Below are 17,503 nucleotides of genomic sequence, written 5' to 3'. Positions count from 1 at the left end.
CAGGACATAGAAACATAGAAACATAGAAATTGACGGCAGAAAAGGGCTATAGCCCATCGAGTCTGCCCATACCAATAACCCACTCCCTGATTCTTACTCTCCTAGAGATCCCACATGAATATCCCATTTCCTCTTGAAATCTAACACGCTGCTGGCCTCAATCACCCGCTGAGGCAGCTCGTTCCAATGATCGACCACCCTTTCGGTGAAGAAGTACTTCCTAGCATCACCCTGAAATTTCCCTCCCCTGATTTTCAGCGAGTGTCCTCTGGTTACCGAGGGCCCCGTAAGACTGAAGATATCATCTTTCACCACTATACGCCCAGTAATATACTTAAAGGTTTCAATCATGTCTCCTCTCTGTCTTCGCTCCTCCAATGAGTACATCCGCAGTTTTTTTAACCTTTCTTCATACGTGAGATCCCTGAGCCCCAAAACCATCCTGGTAGCCATTCGCTGAACCGACTCAATTCTCAACACATCTTTTCGGTAGTGTGGTCTCCAGAATTGAACACAATACTCGAGATGAGGTCTCACCATGGATCTGTACAGTGGCATTATTACTTCAGGTTTTCTGCTGACAAAACCCCTACGGATACAGCCCATCATTTGTCTTGCCTTGGACGAAGCCTTCTCTACCTGATTGGCAGCCTTCATATCGTCGCTAATGATCACTCCTAAATCACGTTCCATCGTGGTCCTGGACAAGGTTTCACCATGACATGACATCATAAGGGACCCGAAGTTGGCACGAGCAGGAAGTGAAAGATGCTCGTGCTGGCAAACATTTCAATAGGTATGCGAGGGTGGGGGAGGGTGCTCAAGTACGGGGTGCATGGCGTAGCACTGCCCCGGGCACCTCTCTCTCTTCTAGGCCACTGAATATATCCCTGCTATCCTTGGAGAATACCTGCTCCAGGTAAGTATCTTTGCTTTCTGTACCTGTTTGGAGTTATTTTCATTTTGCTGGGCCCCTATATTTTGTGCGGTTGCAGGATGGGGGGATGTTTTAGATCAGGGGTGCCCAAAAGTAGCCCGCAAGCCAAAAAAGTGTGGGCACCCCTGTTTTAGATCCTTAATTGTATGTATTGAGTTTATATAATTAGAAGAAATACAACAGTAGTCAATTTGTGACACAACCCTGTGCGACTCCAGGGACGAAGGAGCTGTATGATGTAGACAAAGTCTCTTGTGCTTGTATGTTACCAGTTTAATGCATCCCTCTGTTTTTCATACATCTCTCCGTGATGCTTGCTGAATAACCATAAAAGCTGTCCAGAGGGATGTTGAAGAAGCTGTCTCTTTCCGAGGATCCTCCCTTCTCCTCCTCCCCCTTCCTCTTTTTTTTCCTGTGTGATTTGTGAGCTGGGAAGCGAATCCACTTGCTTCCTCCCTCGCCCCCCCTCCTGCGGGAGCACAGAGTGCTCTCTTTGACTTGGAAGCACTGGCGAGGTGACAGGACTTGTAGTGGTGGCAAGCTTAAACTCAGGAAAAAAGCAGCCAACACCAGCAGCCTCATCCCTCCCAGTCACTGTAGAAGGGAGAGGGTGAGTGGCAGTTCTCGAGCCTGACAAGTGGTGGAATTGATTTGTGCAGGTAAGATACGAGACTGAAGCCTTGCGCACAGGGTTTAATGCTGCATGTTCCATCGTAGCGCTGTATGACTAACTGTGACTGCTTGCTGGAGTCAAGGCATCTTTAATTCTGTCTGTTTTCTGAGAGCTCAAAAGTCAAGCCTAGTAAATCTAATTCACCCGGTAAAACTTTGCCAAGCATGTCTGTAGGTTTGCTTAAGCTGTTTCTGAACAGTATTTCTTCTTTTATTTTTTAATAATGGCTCAATTGTTAGACCCTTCAATAAAAATTGTAATCATAATAATAACCAAAGGGGAAGAAAGGAATGGAAATGTCTGGCTACTTAAATTAAAAGACAGGTAGGTATGTTGCCAGCTGTAGGGCTTATACGGTTGAAATCCACTTTAGGGCTCCTTTTACTAAACTGTGATAGCGTTTTTAGCACGCGCTAAACCCGCGCTACGCAGCTAGAACCAATGGCGTTGGTGTCTAGCGCACTGGGTAATTCTGCATGCGCTAAAACTGCTATCGTAGCTTATAAAAGGAGCCCTTAGTGGAGATCTAGATGAAAGGAAAAGCTAAGTAAGAGGGATTTGAATGTGCAGCTCTGCTAAGGGTGTGTGCAAATTAAATTCCAGGGAATCTCCGATCGATCGCCCTCTTTGCTACTCATCGGCATCCTGCTCTATTTGACTGAATGCCCCACTGCCTACTGCATCAAGGGGCAGTAACCCGAAATGAACTCATGGAATGGTTTACTTTCAGTTTCATTGTAGGGGTTTATTTCTGTGTCTCTTCCATAATATCAACAATTACGAAACTTCCTTTTTGCCAGAACTGTGGAGAAAGATTCATTTTTTTAATATTTGTTTTAATGTACGACATATGTAGTTTAAAAATTATGCCAGAAAAACAGAGTGGACATTGAAAATTCTAGCAAAACTGCACAGGCTACAGAAGGGGTTTCCAGGTTTTGAGTAGTGTTGCCCGATTCGCCCACGAGGTGAATCGATTCGAATCAATTCACTTTTTAAAAAAAAAGTCGGACTCACTGATTCAGTGAGTCCTGACTCCAGTCATACCTCCGAGCCTCTTAGGTAGCAGCAGCGGTGACTGTGACTGGCTTGGAAGACGCAGCGCCAAGAACAGGCTTCTCCTTGCCTGCTTTGCCTGGGGCCTTCCCTCTGCTACATCACTGATGATGCGGCAGAGGGAAGCTCTGGCAGGCTGGCCACAAGAAGCCTGTTCACCACGCCCCCATCTCCTGTCCCAGCCAATTCTAACAATATTTTTTACCCTTGCATACCTTTTTTCTCCTTTTTGAATCCCTGATGGTCCAGTGTGTATGTGCAGCAGTGAGCTTTCTGCGCTCCTGCCCCGCGCTGAGCCCCTCCCTCCCTGGATGGCTGCCTCAGATCTCACGGCCAATAGTGCACCTGGTATGCAGGAACGAACTGTTCAAGCTCCCGTCCAGCCCTGCACCACTCCCTGAATGACTGCCACTAGTTTTCGCGGGACTGACGGAAGCCGTTCAGGGAGCAGCACAGGGCTAGGGGGGAGCTCAAAAAGCTTGCTCTTGCGTGCCAGGTGTGCTGCTGGTCATGAGATCTGAGGCAGGGGAGGGGCTCAGCCAGGGCAGGAATGTGGAAAGCTCGCTCCTGCCCACACACCACTGCTGGACCACCAGGGATTCGAAAAGGCGAAAAAAGATACATGGGGGGGATGAGGGTAAAAAAATTGTTTGAATCGCCCGGGATGGGAGACAGGAAGGATCCCTCCTGTCCCGGTCTACCACTAGACACTAGAGGGGGTATAGAGTACAGGGCAGGAAGGTGGTACAGTGGCCTACAACAAGTTCAGGAAGGGGTCATTTTGGGGCCTTTTTTTTAATCCCCAAAATCCCACCTTATATTTGAGTATATATGGTACACACATCTATACCCTATTTTCCTGTATAATACTGCTTCTCAATCCAGTCCTTGAGACACACCTAGCCAGTTGAGTTTTCAGGATATCCACAATGAATATGCATGAGACAGATGTGCATGCACTACCTCCTCAGTCTGCAAATTGCTCTCGTGCATATTCGTTTTGAATATCCTGAAAAGCCGACTGCCTGGTGTACCCTACGGACTGGGTTGAAAACCACTGCTTTGTAGAAAAGGTGCCCTCTATGATCCTAAATAGAGTCTCACTGTTGTAGAATTGACCGGTGGTGTAGTAAGGGGTGGGGTGGACTGCCCCGGGCGCCGTCTTGGTGGGGGCTCCAGCACCTCTCCTTTTCGCCACCCCCTCATAACTCTTTGCCGTTTCGCGCTGGCGCAGGTGCTGCTTGTGCCAGCGAAGAGTTAAAGAGGTATGGGGGAAGGGAAGTTATGCACACAGCAGGAGGGGGGGTGGGGAAGGAACGGGAACGGGAAAAAAGGGTGGGAGGCACTACGCCACTGGAATTGATTCCTAAGTCGAGGTTAGAATAATGGGCTAAAGATGCGTGTTCAAATCTTGCTTCTCCAATTGACACACCTCATGATCTTGCATCACTAAGGGCTGGATTCACTGAGCAAACCGATCGTGCACCAATCGGTTTGCGAGCCCTTTGTGACCCGATTTCCCTACGACCCGATTCACTAACCTCTGTCCCGATCATCCTCTGATCTGCGCATGCAAATGAGGGGCAACGTCATTCAAATGATGGCACGCAGCGATTCACAAACAAAAACCTGCAACACCGACTGGACTGGCCGAACACAAACAAGCGATTGCTGAGGACCAGTCGCTCAGGTCCTTTCCGACTGCCTTGCCTTCTGCTGCCCTGCTCTCTGTCCCAAACTCCTGCTTTCAGCCCTGATCTCCTGCCTGCCCCAAACTCCTGCAGCCCCGACTCTCCCACTCTTCCCCGCAGTGCAAGCCCATGGTTTTAACCCGCGGGCTTAAAGCGGGTTAAAACCACGGGCTCGCAAATAAGTTTAAAAGTTTTTTTAAAAAAATTATTTGCTGGGCTCTGAGGGCTAGTGCATGCACAGACCATCTACAGATGCTCTGCGCAGGCGTTGGGATCGCTATAGAGTGAGCCAGGCAGGCGGTTGGGGGCGTGATTCTGATTGCCCTCATTTGCATAAAGGCGATTCATGAATCAACCCCACTGGACCTCCCTGGACAAAACCCCTGGACACCCCCCCTGGATTGGATCCCTTACGGATCGGATCCGTGCCTTTAGTGAATCTAGCACTATATCTAATCTAATCTAATCTTCTATTTGTGTGTTGCCCATACCTATACAGGCTCAAGGCGACTGTAAAGAGAGGTAAGAGGGGAGAGAGAGGAGGTGGATAGGTAAGAGGGAGAGAAAAAGAGGGTAAAAGGAGATATATCTCCCTCTTAGACTTTGAATCCTACAGGATAAAGACTTTTTCTATCTGTATGTAATTTGATGAAGGCCATGCTGAATAAATCCGTTCTTACTGAATCATCAACCCAAAAAATAAAAGTATTCACCCTTTATCCTTATCCATAAAACTAAATGAAGAAAGCAGATAAAAGAGAACAGGTTATGAAGCATGGGTTTTCATGCTTTTAAATTCAGATTTATTCTTGAATTAATCTATATTTGTTTGAGTAAAGTCTTGGATTAAGAAAGAAACTGAGAACATAGCAGTATAGGGTATCCGTGCCTTGAATAAATCAATACAACTGAACTGGTTCAGAATCCAAACAGTTTGGGTGGTTTGTTATAACAATAATGTGTGAATTCCTCATCTTTTAACACCACCACTGGTCCAGCTGTTTACCAGGCAGGCCAAGTATTAAGATAATAGAAATTCTTCATGTTAGGACTGATGAATGTTGACAGATCTATTTGTTAAAAGCACCTGTTAACGTTATGTTTGGATCCTTCCAAGACCAGGATCCTTCAATTTTATGAACATCTGAATACGAAAATCACACACACACAATAAAAATCCAAAACATGACGGTGTTTATTGTAGGGGGGCACATATTCGCCTTGCATTATTTACACAACCTTGGCTTTCTCTTAATGAATATGTTTTAGTACTACTCTTTAAGCCCCGTTACATTAACGGGTTCAGATGTGTCTGTCTGCCTTTCTGTCTCTCTTTCTCCTTGGCTGCTGTCTGTCCGTCTTTCTTTCTCTCTCCTCGGCTGTCCTCCACCACCCTTTGCCTGCTCCCCCTGTCCAGCAGTAGCCCTTCTGTGTGTGCCTTTCACTCCCACCTACCTGACTTTCAGTGTGTGTGTCTCTCTTTATCGTGCCCCTTCTCCCACCTACCTTTTTTTTATCACGGGCAACCGGCACACAGTAAGCTGCCACACGTGCACTCGTTGTAAACCGCCAAACGCACCGAACCCACACTAACATTTCTCTGCCGGCCACGGAGCTACTGATCACGGAGGCAGGGATCACGCAGGTAGGAGTGCGTATGCGCACTTAGGGTTTTATTATTAGTGATGACTACGCACAATATATGAAAATAAATTGATGGAATATGCATAGTCAGGAGATCTAAGGTTACTTGAGTTTTGTCAATACATCTGTCCAAGTCTGCCATCTAGTGTTCACATGTTGAATGGACGCTGTGAAAGATTCATAAACTCACTGGATTATAGCAATATAAATTGTATCATACCGAATCAGATGAAAGGCCCATTGAGTCTAGTATTCTTTCTCTGATAGAGCCAATCCAGGTTACAAGTACCCAGAAGGCAACCAAAGAGTAGGCCCAATTCATGGTGTGCATGCTCAGGGACAAGTGGCTTTCCAAAGACGCAAGAACCTTCCTTACATGCAGGACCGATGGTCTACCAGGGACAAAGTCCACCTGCTTTTCTGCCACTAAAAGGTAGGTAACTTCCCCATAAGTCTATTAGCTAAGATTTTCACAACAATTTGAACATCAAAATTTAACAATGAAATAGGTCTATATGACTCTGACATAAACACATCATCACTTTAAGAATTACCTTTGGTCATCTCTTGGAAGAAGAATTCGTGTACCACTTCCTCAAAAATGGACACTACAGGAAGGACCACAAGGTCCTTTAATGTCCTATAAAACTGTGCAATGAGTTCATCCGGTCTTGGGGCCTTACAAAGCTTTGCTTCCTTGATTACTCCTTGTACCTCTTCCGTTGCTAAGGGGGCATTTAATTCCTCTCACTTGCATCCAATTTTGGCACCTGCAAGTCCTCTGGAAACCACTGCATTCCCTCTGTGTCTGTGCCTCCCCTCTCCAAAATGCCCTCCCCAGTGGAGCATTTAGTCTTGTCTCCTGATGCGTTCAGATTAGGGTTACCGGACGTCTGGATTTGCACGGACACGTCCTCCTTTTGAAGACATGTCTGGGGATCTGGACGGCTTTTCAAAACCCGTCACTTTGCCGGGTTTTGAAAAGCCTCCCTCAAAATTGCCATGAAGTCATCGTGTCGCATGCGTGCATGTTCTCCTGCCTGACTATGTGTGCCGTCTCCTCCTTCTTTCTTCTCCCCATTCCCATTTATCCACCCTAGTTCAGATAAACTTGGATTGAATCAGGTTGGGCAGACTGGATGGACCATTCGGGTCTTTATTTGCCGTCATCTACTATGTTACTATGTCTCAATCTGTCCTCTTTTTTTCTGGATCCCTATGGTAGTCCAAATTTACAAACTTAAATTCCTGCTCAACTTTTGCATCAAAAGCATTTGTATTTGGAGCACTCTGTTTACCATATAAACTACTATGCAAGATCATAACTACATTACTTGAACAGTATTACACACACATTTAAAAAAAGAATACAAAGAGTAGCGCCCCAGACCACTTTACAATCCCTTGTGGTCTACTGATGTAGTCAGGGCATGAGTGATCCTCATTCGCTCTTACCAATATCAGCTTTATTCTCAAAATAGCTGCTATGACTTCTTGCTGCAGCAGTCTCGCGAGATTGCCCTTAGAGGTAACGACAGCCATTTTGAGAGCAGAGCCAGCATGAACAGAAAGGACAGGGGAATCACTCATGCCCTGACTACGTGCCTATACTGCCAGACAGGCCTGAAGGGGGCATCTACAGGCGAGTAGTGTAGGAGAGGCAATTATTGGCCAGAGGGGAGGGGGAGAGAGCAAGACAAACAGGATAAAACACAAATCTTTGGCTTCCATTGAAGACTCAACGGTATTGCCTTAGCCTGTGGCCGAAACTGAAACCATCCTGAAAATGGATTTTGGGCCAGTTTCGACACCATAATCAAAACCAAAATTTGGTCAGCCACTGCTGAATTTGAAACAACATCCATGGGCTAAGGCTTACATACTTTCTCAGATTATCAATTTTTTATTTAAAATAACCAACTAATTCCGCAGGCCCCTGAGATGGTATTTCTTTGTCTAAAAGTAAGTTTTCAACCTTAGTTAAATGATTGACCAATGAAAATAATGCCTTCCTATCTAATGAGTTTGTATTAATTTGAGTAATAGTTATTCTTGCTTTGTTATTGAAATTTATATTTATTGATTGCTTTCCTCCAACCTTGTCTAAATTAGAGGAAAGATTAAATTAATTTTCTTCCATTCTCTCTAATTTTCTACAATTTTCCTTAAGTTCAAATAGATCTTTAGTAAATCATTTGAAAGAGTCTCTTTTAACTCTAACTTTTCTACTGGTAAAGCCACTTCATATAATCATCATCATCTCAAGTGACTCTATTCTACTCATCCAGGATAATGTTAGTCCTGCACATCTAACCAAGGGCTAGATTCACTAAGCCCACGGAGCTGATCCGATCCATGGGCGATCCAAGACCAGGCGACCGATTCAGAACGCGCCTGCATGCAAAGCAGGCCGGTCAGAGGCACACCCCCATCCGATCGCACGGATCACTGAAGAGCGATCCCGGCGCATGCGCAAACCATCCACTTTGCCTGTAGATGGTCTGCGCGTGTGTTTACCATCCATGCTTTTTAAAATTTTTAAAAACTTTTTTTACTCACGAGCCCGTGGTTTTAACTCGTGGGTTTAAAGCGGATAAAAATCATGGGATCGCGCTGCAGGGAAGGGAGGCAGAGCAGGAGAGTATAGGGACGGTAAAAGGCAGGAGAATCGGGGCAGAGAGCAGGGTTTTAGCACAAGTGGCTGGTCCTCACCTGTCGTTAGTTTTTTTGATCGGCCAGCCAGTCGTTGTGCCAGAAGAAAGTTTAGTGAATCGCGTCCTTCCTGCTTTGCATGCCGATTCCCCTCATTTGCGGGATCAGATCGGTACACAGGTCGGAGGGAAATCGGGTCGCAAAGGGCTCAAACCGATCGGTTTGCTTAGTGTATCTAGCCCCAAGTCTTGAGTGACAACCTTTAGCAGTGGGTTATAATTGTATTGGTAACATATATTAATATCCCCCCCAGTGTATTAATCCCTAAATAATAAAACATAAGTTGGTTACCAGCTAAAGGGGTAAGTAAGCCTGCCAGAGCAGTTTCCATATCCCTAGGAATGCTAATATTCAAAATTTCTGACTTTGTTATATGAATCTTGAAACCAGAGGCCTCCCCAGAGGCCTGTAATTCCCTCATCAGTGATTCTAATGTTTTTTGAGGACAAGCAGGTGACGTCATCCATGGAACCCAATATGATCAGATACTGAGTGTACTGTCACTTTAAATTTTAAGGCACTATCTTTATGCCAGTGCCTTATTTATTTATTCATTTTTCTATACTGTTCTCCCAGGGGAGCTCAGTCGGTTAACATGAATTTATTCAGGTACGCAAGCATTTTTCCCTGTCTGTCCTGGGAGGCTCAAAATCTATCTAATGTATGTAGGGCAATGGGGGATTACCGTAAGTGACTTGTATATTATTCTTCTTCAATTCTAAGACTGAAAATGTAGATGTGATAGCTTGATCACTATTTCTATTAGAGCCTCACCACTCTTAAGCTCTGACAAAATGAAGGAAAAACCTCAGGTCCCAGTTTGCCACGATCGTTACGGGTGTGGGGGGATGGGCTGCCTGGGCCGCTGAGCCGATCGCAGCAGCTACGATCAGCTCAGTGGCCCGATTCGTAACTTATACATGTTTTGAATCGGTCTACGTCAAAACGTATAAGTTCCATCTGGCAACCTATCAAACATTTTTGATTATGGCCGTCAGGCGACTAAGTCTAGGTCAGCCCGCCTCCCGCCCTATCCACTCCTCCTAAAATGCCCCTTTTCGCTCTGGGCTTACAGAGGCAGTGAAAAAGCTTAAGCTGGTTTTACATACGTTTAAAATCAGTTTTGATTATCGGTACTTGGAAAACCTATCTTTTTGATTACCCAAATACTGACTTAGGCCGGTTTTTGGAGGGGTTGTTTTTTTTTTTTTTTTTTTAATGAGTCCCTTAGTGTATAAATCTTTTATCGAGTAACTGCAGACTGCTAGTTGGGATTTGGAACTGCGTATTTTGTTTGCTTCTTCGATTTCATATATGCATCTCCGAAAACTATTAAAGACATCTCTTTTTGTAAAATTCTTAGGAAAGTAAGGAAGATGATATTTCTATTGTGTGTACAGTCTCTTGATGATGTAAACCGCATCGATCTGGAAGGTATTGCGGTCTAGAAATGTATTTTAATGTAATGGGAGTGGTATGGGCCGGTCAGGGGCAGGCCCAGCATGTATGCACTGAGGTTACTGAATGCTGTCAATTACGTGTGTAATATAATTGATAAAATTAGATACTAACTGGCACTAGCTACTAATAGGGGGAGAGTGTGGCACGGTGGTTAAAGCTACAGCCTTGGAACCCTTGCGTTGTGGGATCAAACCCACACTGTGACCTTGGGCAAGTCACTTAATCCCCCCATTGCCCCAGGTACATTAGATAGATTGTGAGCCCACTGGGACAGACAGGGAAAAATGCTTGAGTACCTAAATAAATTCATGTAAAACCGTTCTGAGCTCCCCTGGTAGAATAGTATAGAAAATGAAATGAATAAATAGTGTGAAAAGCTTCAACTTCTGATAACCAGAGCTGGTGTTGTGACATCACAATACCTCATTCCACCAGTGCCTAAGAGCCAGCCTCATCAGTGATGTCACAATGGCTTCATTGCCCTATACTTGGCTCATTTCTACTACATTTTGATTTCTAGAGTGGTGCAGTGGTTAAAGCTACAGCCTCAGCACCATTGGGTTGTGGGTTCAAACCCACAGTTCTTTGTGACCCTGGACAAGTCACTAATCACTCTATTGTCTCAGGTACATTAGATAAATTGTGAGCCTGCAGGGACAGACAGGGAAAAATGCTTGAGTACCTGAATAAACTCATGTAAACCATTCTGAGCTCTGGGCTATAATTGGAGTTAATTGATGCTAATTTGCAGTTATGTGCATACTTAGTCATAATTCTACAACCTTAGGGCCTGATTCAGGAAATGGCACCATTTCCAGAATCATGTCTATTTTCTTCTAAAGACACCTTAAATGTAGGCCAGCATTTTAAAGGCCTGCATTTAAGGCATCTGACTCACGCCTACAAGAAGCACCTAGGCATGTCTTCGGATGCCTAAGGCCACTTCTGGCGTAAGCAATGCCTACGCCAGCCTTCGGCATCCATAGGCATGCCCAGACATCTACGAATGCATGCGAGCAACGCCTACATTAATAGGCATCCTTCGTCCCATCAATTGTTTTTTTAAAAAGCTATGCATCTCAATTGGTTTGTTAGATGGCCGTAGGATGCCGTTTTTAGAATTGGGCCCTTAGGGTGTAACTGCTAGGGAGGGTTCATAGACAACGGCGCAAAAGACAAAAGCGTGCGCCGACAATTGAGCGCAGTGCGCGCCGCCGCGCCGCTCTAAATTACAGTTTTTAGGTGCTCCGACGGGGGTTTTTGTTGGGGAACCCCCCCAGTTTACTTAATAGACATCGCGCCGGCGTTATGGGGGGCTTGGGGGGTTGTAACCCTCCACATTTTACTGTAAACTGAACTTTTTCCCTAAAAACAGGGAAAAAGTGAAGTTTTCAGTAAAATGTGGGGGGTTACAACCCCCCACACCCCCCACAACACCCCCACAACGCGGCGCGATGTCTATTAAGTAAAGTGGGGGGGGGTTCCCCCCCACGCCCCCTGTCGGAGCACTAAAAACAGTAATTTAGAGCGGCGCGGCGGCGCGCACTGCACTCAATTGTCTGGGTGCGCCTTTGTCCCGGCGCGCTTTTGACCTGACACCGCTAGGGAGTGTAGATGAGGGAGGGGTTTGGGCATGTTCAGAGCAGGTGTCCTCCAGCTGCATTGCTACCACTAGGGGGTGGAATATTTTCAGTCGCTAAGGACAGGTATGTTCCCTGGAGGCCTGCAGAACTTGCCTGTCCCTCACAATTGAAAAATGTGACAGTAAAACAGCACCCTCTATTGGTGAGACTGTAGGTGGAGGACTCCTGCTCAGCTTAGAGGGAACAATATATGCCGCATAAGCCAAGCCCATTCAGTCACCAGCATTTACATCCGTTTTTGACATGGCATAAGTGGCCATGCCTAAATTTAAGCAAGCAAATGTGGAGTTATGCTAATATGCTAGAATGGCAATTAGGCATGTAATTGTCAGTGCAGAATTCATGTTTAGTGCACACACTTTAGGGCGCTAACTTCTAGGGGACTTTTACGGAATTACCCCATCTGTCTTTTAGCCAAAAATTTAACTTTTGTTTTAAAGAAATCTTTGGAGATTTAGGGGGCCTTTTATTAAGGCGCGCTAACCGATTTAGCACGCGCTAAAGATTAGTGCGCACTAATCCCCCCATTTCGACGAAACTGCGTTAGCAGTTTCTAGCGCGGGGAGCTGCGCTGAGTGGCCCGCGCTGCTCCTGATGCTCATAGAGTTCCTATGAGCGTCGGGAGCAGCGCGGGTCATTCAGCACGGCTCTCTGCGCTAGAAACTGCTAGCGCAGTTTCGTCGAAGAGGGGGGGGTTAGTGCGCACTAATCTTTAGCACGTGCTAAATCGGTTAGCGCGCCTTAAACAAAGTCCCCCTTATGTAATGTAAAACTGTGACCTCTTTGTAATTGACTAGCTAATACCACGACCACTTACAATTTCTCTAGCGCTCCAGATGAATGAAGCACTGTATATCAAGGGCTCCTTTTACGAAGGCGCATTAGCGGGCTTAACGCGCGTGACTTTTAATCACGCGCTGACCCCCCACGCTAGCTGGAAAACTACCGCCTGCTCAAGAGGAGGTGGTAGCGGCTAGCGCGGCCGGCGGTTTAGCGCGTTCTATTACACGCGTTAAAACCGCTAAGCGGCTTCATAAAAGGAGCCCCAAATCTTTTGTATTCCATAAAGAACCTGGTAGGTATTTAGTAGAATATGATTTATGCATCATATTATATTGGCTTTTAACAGTGGTATTGCCTCACTATGGAATTAATTTTTTCTAACTTAAGAGGTGAGAATTCTATATAGTTTCATTTCTTTTAGTGCATTGTCATGTCATTTTTAACCACTAGGTTAATGTTTGGGGGTTTTTTCAATTTATTTATTTATTTTTCAATTTTAGATCAAGATACACTGACAAAATGAGATTTACACTACTTTTTCTACTGCTGTCAGTCCCTCCATCAAGCTTCATCAAGGGCGCGGAAACGGAACAAGATTTCATCTGGCACTTTAAAAAATTGCCATTAATTGTGGGCCAAAGGACTTTTCGTCTCGAGAGTCCAAAATTCCAAGCAGAAATCAAATTGGAATTAAACGGAACCTGTGGTATCGAATGCCAAAAAACACTGCCACGTCCAAGCCGGTCTGACCTTGAAGACTGCCTTTCTTACGAGACCATCTTTGAGAATGGCACACGATTAAGGACGGACGTGAACATCCAGGGTTCCTTACCTCAAGTAAAATCGGAGAACGCCACCTCTGTGACAGGCAGGCTCAGGAGAAAGAGACAGGTCTACGGCACGGACAGCAGATTCAGCATCTCTGACAAGCACTTCATGACCAATTATCCCTTCAGCACTGCTGTTAAGATCTCCTCAGGGTGCAGTGGGGTTCTCATTTCACCTAAGCATGTTTTAACAGCTGCCCACTGTGTTCATGATGGCAAGGACTACATCAAAGAGGCCAGGAAGCTGAAGGTAGGGCTGCTGAAGATCAGATCTAAAGGCGGTGGCAAGAACCGCAGGGGTTCAAAACAGAGAAAAAAAGGTTCTTCGGATGCTCAGGATCCCAGAACACCGGTTGCGAAATCCTTGAACAAGAGATCCGTTGAGGGGAACAAAAATCGCAAAGGCTCAAGAAAGAATAGGGGTGAATCTCAAGGTAATCCCTCTTTCCAGTGGACCAGAGTGAAGAAAACCCATATCCCAAACGGTTGGCTTAAAGGCGTAACAGCTAAAGATGTGGCACTGGATTACGATTATGCGGTCCTTGAACTTAAACGTCCTCAGAAAAAGAAATACATGGATTTGGGCATTAGTCCGACCACACAGCATATGCCAGGGAACAGAGTCCACTTTTCTGGCTTTGACAGTGACAGGCCGGGGCAGCTGGTTTACCGTTTTTGCGGGGTGAGAGACGAATCCAGCGATCTCTTCTACCAGCACTGTGACGCAGAGCCAGGTTCCAGCGGCTCCGGCATCTACATCCGTCTGAGGGAGCCGCAGAGCAAGAAGTGGAAACGCAAGATAGTGGCAGTTTATTCGGGTCACCAGTGGGTGGACCTGAACGGAGGACAGCAGGACTATAATGTAGCTGTAAGAATCACACCCCTGAAGTATGCACAGATATGCTCCTGGATACATGGGAACGCTGCTGACTGCACGCATGCTTGATGGAAGCCAACACAAAGTGCCCCAGCATCTGCAACCAATTGAGATCTTCTAGCCAAAGTTACTGTATGAACACTACCGCATACCATACAATAATAGAAAAGAGTGGTTTTGAAATTAAAGCCTCGTATTAAAAATTACATGCAGTGAGCACTGCTATTACTGGAAGATTAGTAGATATGTTCAAATAAGGATTTTTTTTTTTTTTTTGTACACACACGCATTTAAAACATTGCTTACGTTGCTATTGTATAACACTCAGACTGCTACTTATTCTCTTTGCTGCAAAGAGCAGTGATGCTTTTTAAGCCAGTGTGCGATCTCTTTGCACATTGCTCTTCTCAGGGGTCTTCTCTAACCAACGTTTCGTTAGCATCCAAGGTGCCCGTTGAATATCTCTGCACACGCTCTGTGCAGTAATCTTAACAGCTCGATGTGTGCGGGTAAATTGTGCTGACCCTGAGAAGTATAATTCTGTTTCAATAAGATGGACGCATTTGAAATTCCACAGTTTAAGGAAGAATATATTTTGTATTTGATTTAACTATGTATAATTTATATCTAGGGGCTCCTTTTACGAAGCCGCGTTAGTGGCTTTATCGCAGGCGAAAAACTACCGCCTGCTCAAGAGGAGGCGGTAGCGGCCGGCGCGGCCGGCACATTAGCACGCGTTAAACCGCTAACGCGGCTTCGTAAAAGGAGCCCTAAGTGTTAAGAACGTAAGATGCGCCCTGCTGGGTCAGACCGGAAGTCCACTGAGCCAGTCTAGGTCACAAGTACCCAGCAGGATCCCAAAGAGTTGATCCAGTTGGTATTGTTCAATCAGAGGGTTTTAACCCCAAGTGTGTGGATTTTATCTCTAAAAACTTGTGGAAACGCAGCGGTTTCTCAATTCATTCTCAGGGACCAATCTGGTTTTCAGGATATCCACAACGAATACGCATTACACAATAAATGGTACAAATATCTAGTGAATTCTAGCTTCAATTAATTCTACACTTCACATATAAAGAAGCCAATTCAAGAGTAAACTATTTTATTTCGTAATTTTATTTATTAATTTTAACTCATACAATGACAATAAATATTCTTACACATTTCAAACCCACATTTCCAGTCACATAAGGAGGCCTTCCCTTCTCCTCATAACTTTAAAAAAAACCTTGTCACAGTTCATCGTGAAAAGCATCACCATTTGCCAATAAAAACGCCAGTGTTGTCCAAAGGCGTATATCATGTACATTCATCCAGTGCTCTAGCAGAACTTATATGAACTTTTATGAATGTGATATAGCCACAAGGATGCTCTGCTAGAGCATTGGATGAATATGCCTTTGGACAACACTGGCGTTTTTATTGGCAAATGGTGATGCTTCTCACGATGAACTTTGATAAGGTTTTTTTTTTAAAGTTATGGGGGGAAGGGAAGGCTTCATGTGATTGGAAACGTGGGTTTGAAATGTTTAAGAATATTAACTAAAATTACTAAATAAAATAGTTTACTCTTCAATTGTTAGTAGTCAATGGCTTTTTTATATGTGAAGCAATGAATATGCATGGGATACAGTAGCATACAGTACCTTCATTTGTATGCAGATTACAATAATCAGGTATACTTAGGATCAAAGCCTGAACCAACAGCCTGTATTGAAGTTCCAAAAAATAGCCCTGAAGAACACGGAGCTTACGCATCATTTAAAAAAAAACAAAAATGCTCTCTTCCTCACAGCTTATATAATAATAATAATAATTTTATTCCTTATATACCGCTATACCATAAGTTCAAAGCGGTTTACAACAAGATACATGCAATGAGAGTATGAGATGTTTACAACAAGATACAAACTATGAGGGTATGAGATGTAAGGGGAAAAGAAAAAGTACTTTCTGGGATTCAAATTACAAATGGAAGAGAACCAAGTTGGTTTCAATCAAAAGGATGTATCTAGTCAGAGATTGGGGTGCAAGGGGAAAACAATTTGGGTGGAATACAATTGCAAATGGGAAGAGCATGAGTTAATCTAAAATCAAGGGGATTGGGATGAGGATAACTGAGGGGGATTGGACAAGAATTGGGATTAGAATTTGTGTGTGGCCTCATAGTAAGGCCCATCTAATACCACTCCCAGAAGCCTCATAGTAGTGGCAAAAAAAGACTCGGCAAACCGTAAGCACATCACTAATAGATGTCCGATTAGCAAGAAAAAACTTAAGTTTTGTCTGAATTTAACTTCTGCCTATGCTCAAGCATCCAGCCCTCAACCAAATCCAAGGCAGCATGCACCTTAGATAAGACTGAGGACACCGCAGAAGGCACTGGAATTAACAATGTTAATTTCATTAGCCTAACTAAAGCAAGTAAACCTATTCCGATACGATTTGTACCCCAACAAGACATCGATACAGGCCTGTGCTATTGGATAACTGATATTCTTTAGATGAAAACAGATGCACTATTCATTGATTTGAATTTAAATGCTCTCTTGGTTCTTCTTATATTTAACAATAAACAAGGTGTGAGCCATCATTAAGTCATGTTATTTTACTACTAATTCATGCTGTTTTAGCACAGGTTCCATTTTATGTAAAGAGACCTAGTTACTAATAACTTGGATTCTAGTGTAATAGGTTGTGTCATTCTGGGCAAGTGGGTAGTGAATCCAAAACCCGCATACTTTGCAGACGGTGTCAATCGCAAGTCTTCAACTCCTCCTCCTCCGGTGGAGTGTGTTGCCCCCTTCAGTTTTTCCTTCTATATGCTTGCAGAACGGACATCTTATCTAAGCTGCCAGGGTTAGGGTTACCAGATTTCCTCCGGTAGAGTGTGTTGCCCCTTCAGTTTTCCTTCTGTATGCTTGCAGAACGGACATATTATCTAAGCTGCCAGGGTTAGGGTTACCAGATTTCCTCCGGTGGAGTGTGTTGCCCCCTTCAGTTTTTCCTTCTGTATGCTTGCAGAACGGGCATCTTATCTAAGCTGCCAGGGTTAGGGTTACCAGATTTCCTCCGGTGGAGTGTGTTGCCCCTTCAGTTTTTCCTTCTGTATGCTTGCAGAACGGACATCTTATCTAAGCTGCCAGGGTTAGGGCTACCAGATTTCCTTTTTTTTTTTTTTTTTTAAAAGAGGACACGT

At 44.6% G+C, this 17,503-nt stretch overlaps 1 protein-coding gene across 2 annotated transcripts; it reads left to right on the top strand.

Annotated features, from left to right (window-relative positions):
• Positions 1-1,409: 1,409 nt before the first annotated feature.
• Positions 1,410-14,981, top strand: PRSS35 (serine protease 35). 2 transcript variants are annotated; one of them, XM_033935536.1, is made up of 3 exons: positions 1,410-1,596; positions 6,269-6,434; positions 13,101-14,981. In XM_033935536.1, the coding sequence occupies exons 2-3, from the start codon at positions 6,322-6,324 to the stop codon at positions 14,371-14,373; spliced, it is 1,386 nt and encodes a 461-aa protein (XP_033791427.1). In that variant the 5' UTR covers positions 1,410-1,596; positions 6,269-6,321; the 3' UTR covers positions 14,374-14,981. The 2 variants fall into 2 exon arrangements, with proteins under 2 accessions (XP_033791427.1, XP_033791428.1); XM_033935537.1 differs by lacking the exon at positions 6,269-6,434 and having other exon boundaries at positions 1,411-1,596; positions 13,101-14,978.
• Positions 14,982-17,503: the final 2,522 nt, after the last annotated feature.

This window comes from Geotrypetes seraphini, chromosome 3, assembly GCF_902459505.1.
Source record: "Geotrypetes seraphini chromosome 3, aGeoSer1.1, whole genome shotgun sequence".
Classification (NCBI taxonomy): Eukaryota; Metazoa; Chordata; class Amphibia; order Gymnophiona; family Dermophiidae; genus Geotrypetes; species Geotrypetes seraphini.
This window is presented reverse-complemented; position numbering and strand designations above follow the sequence as displayed.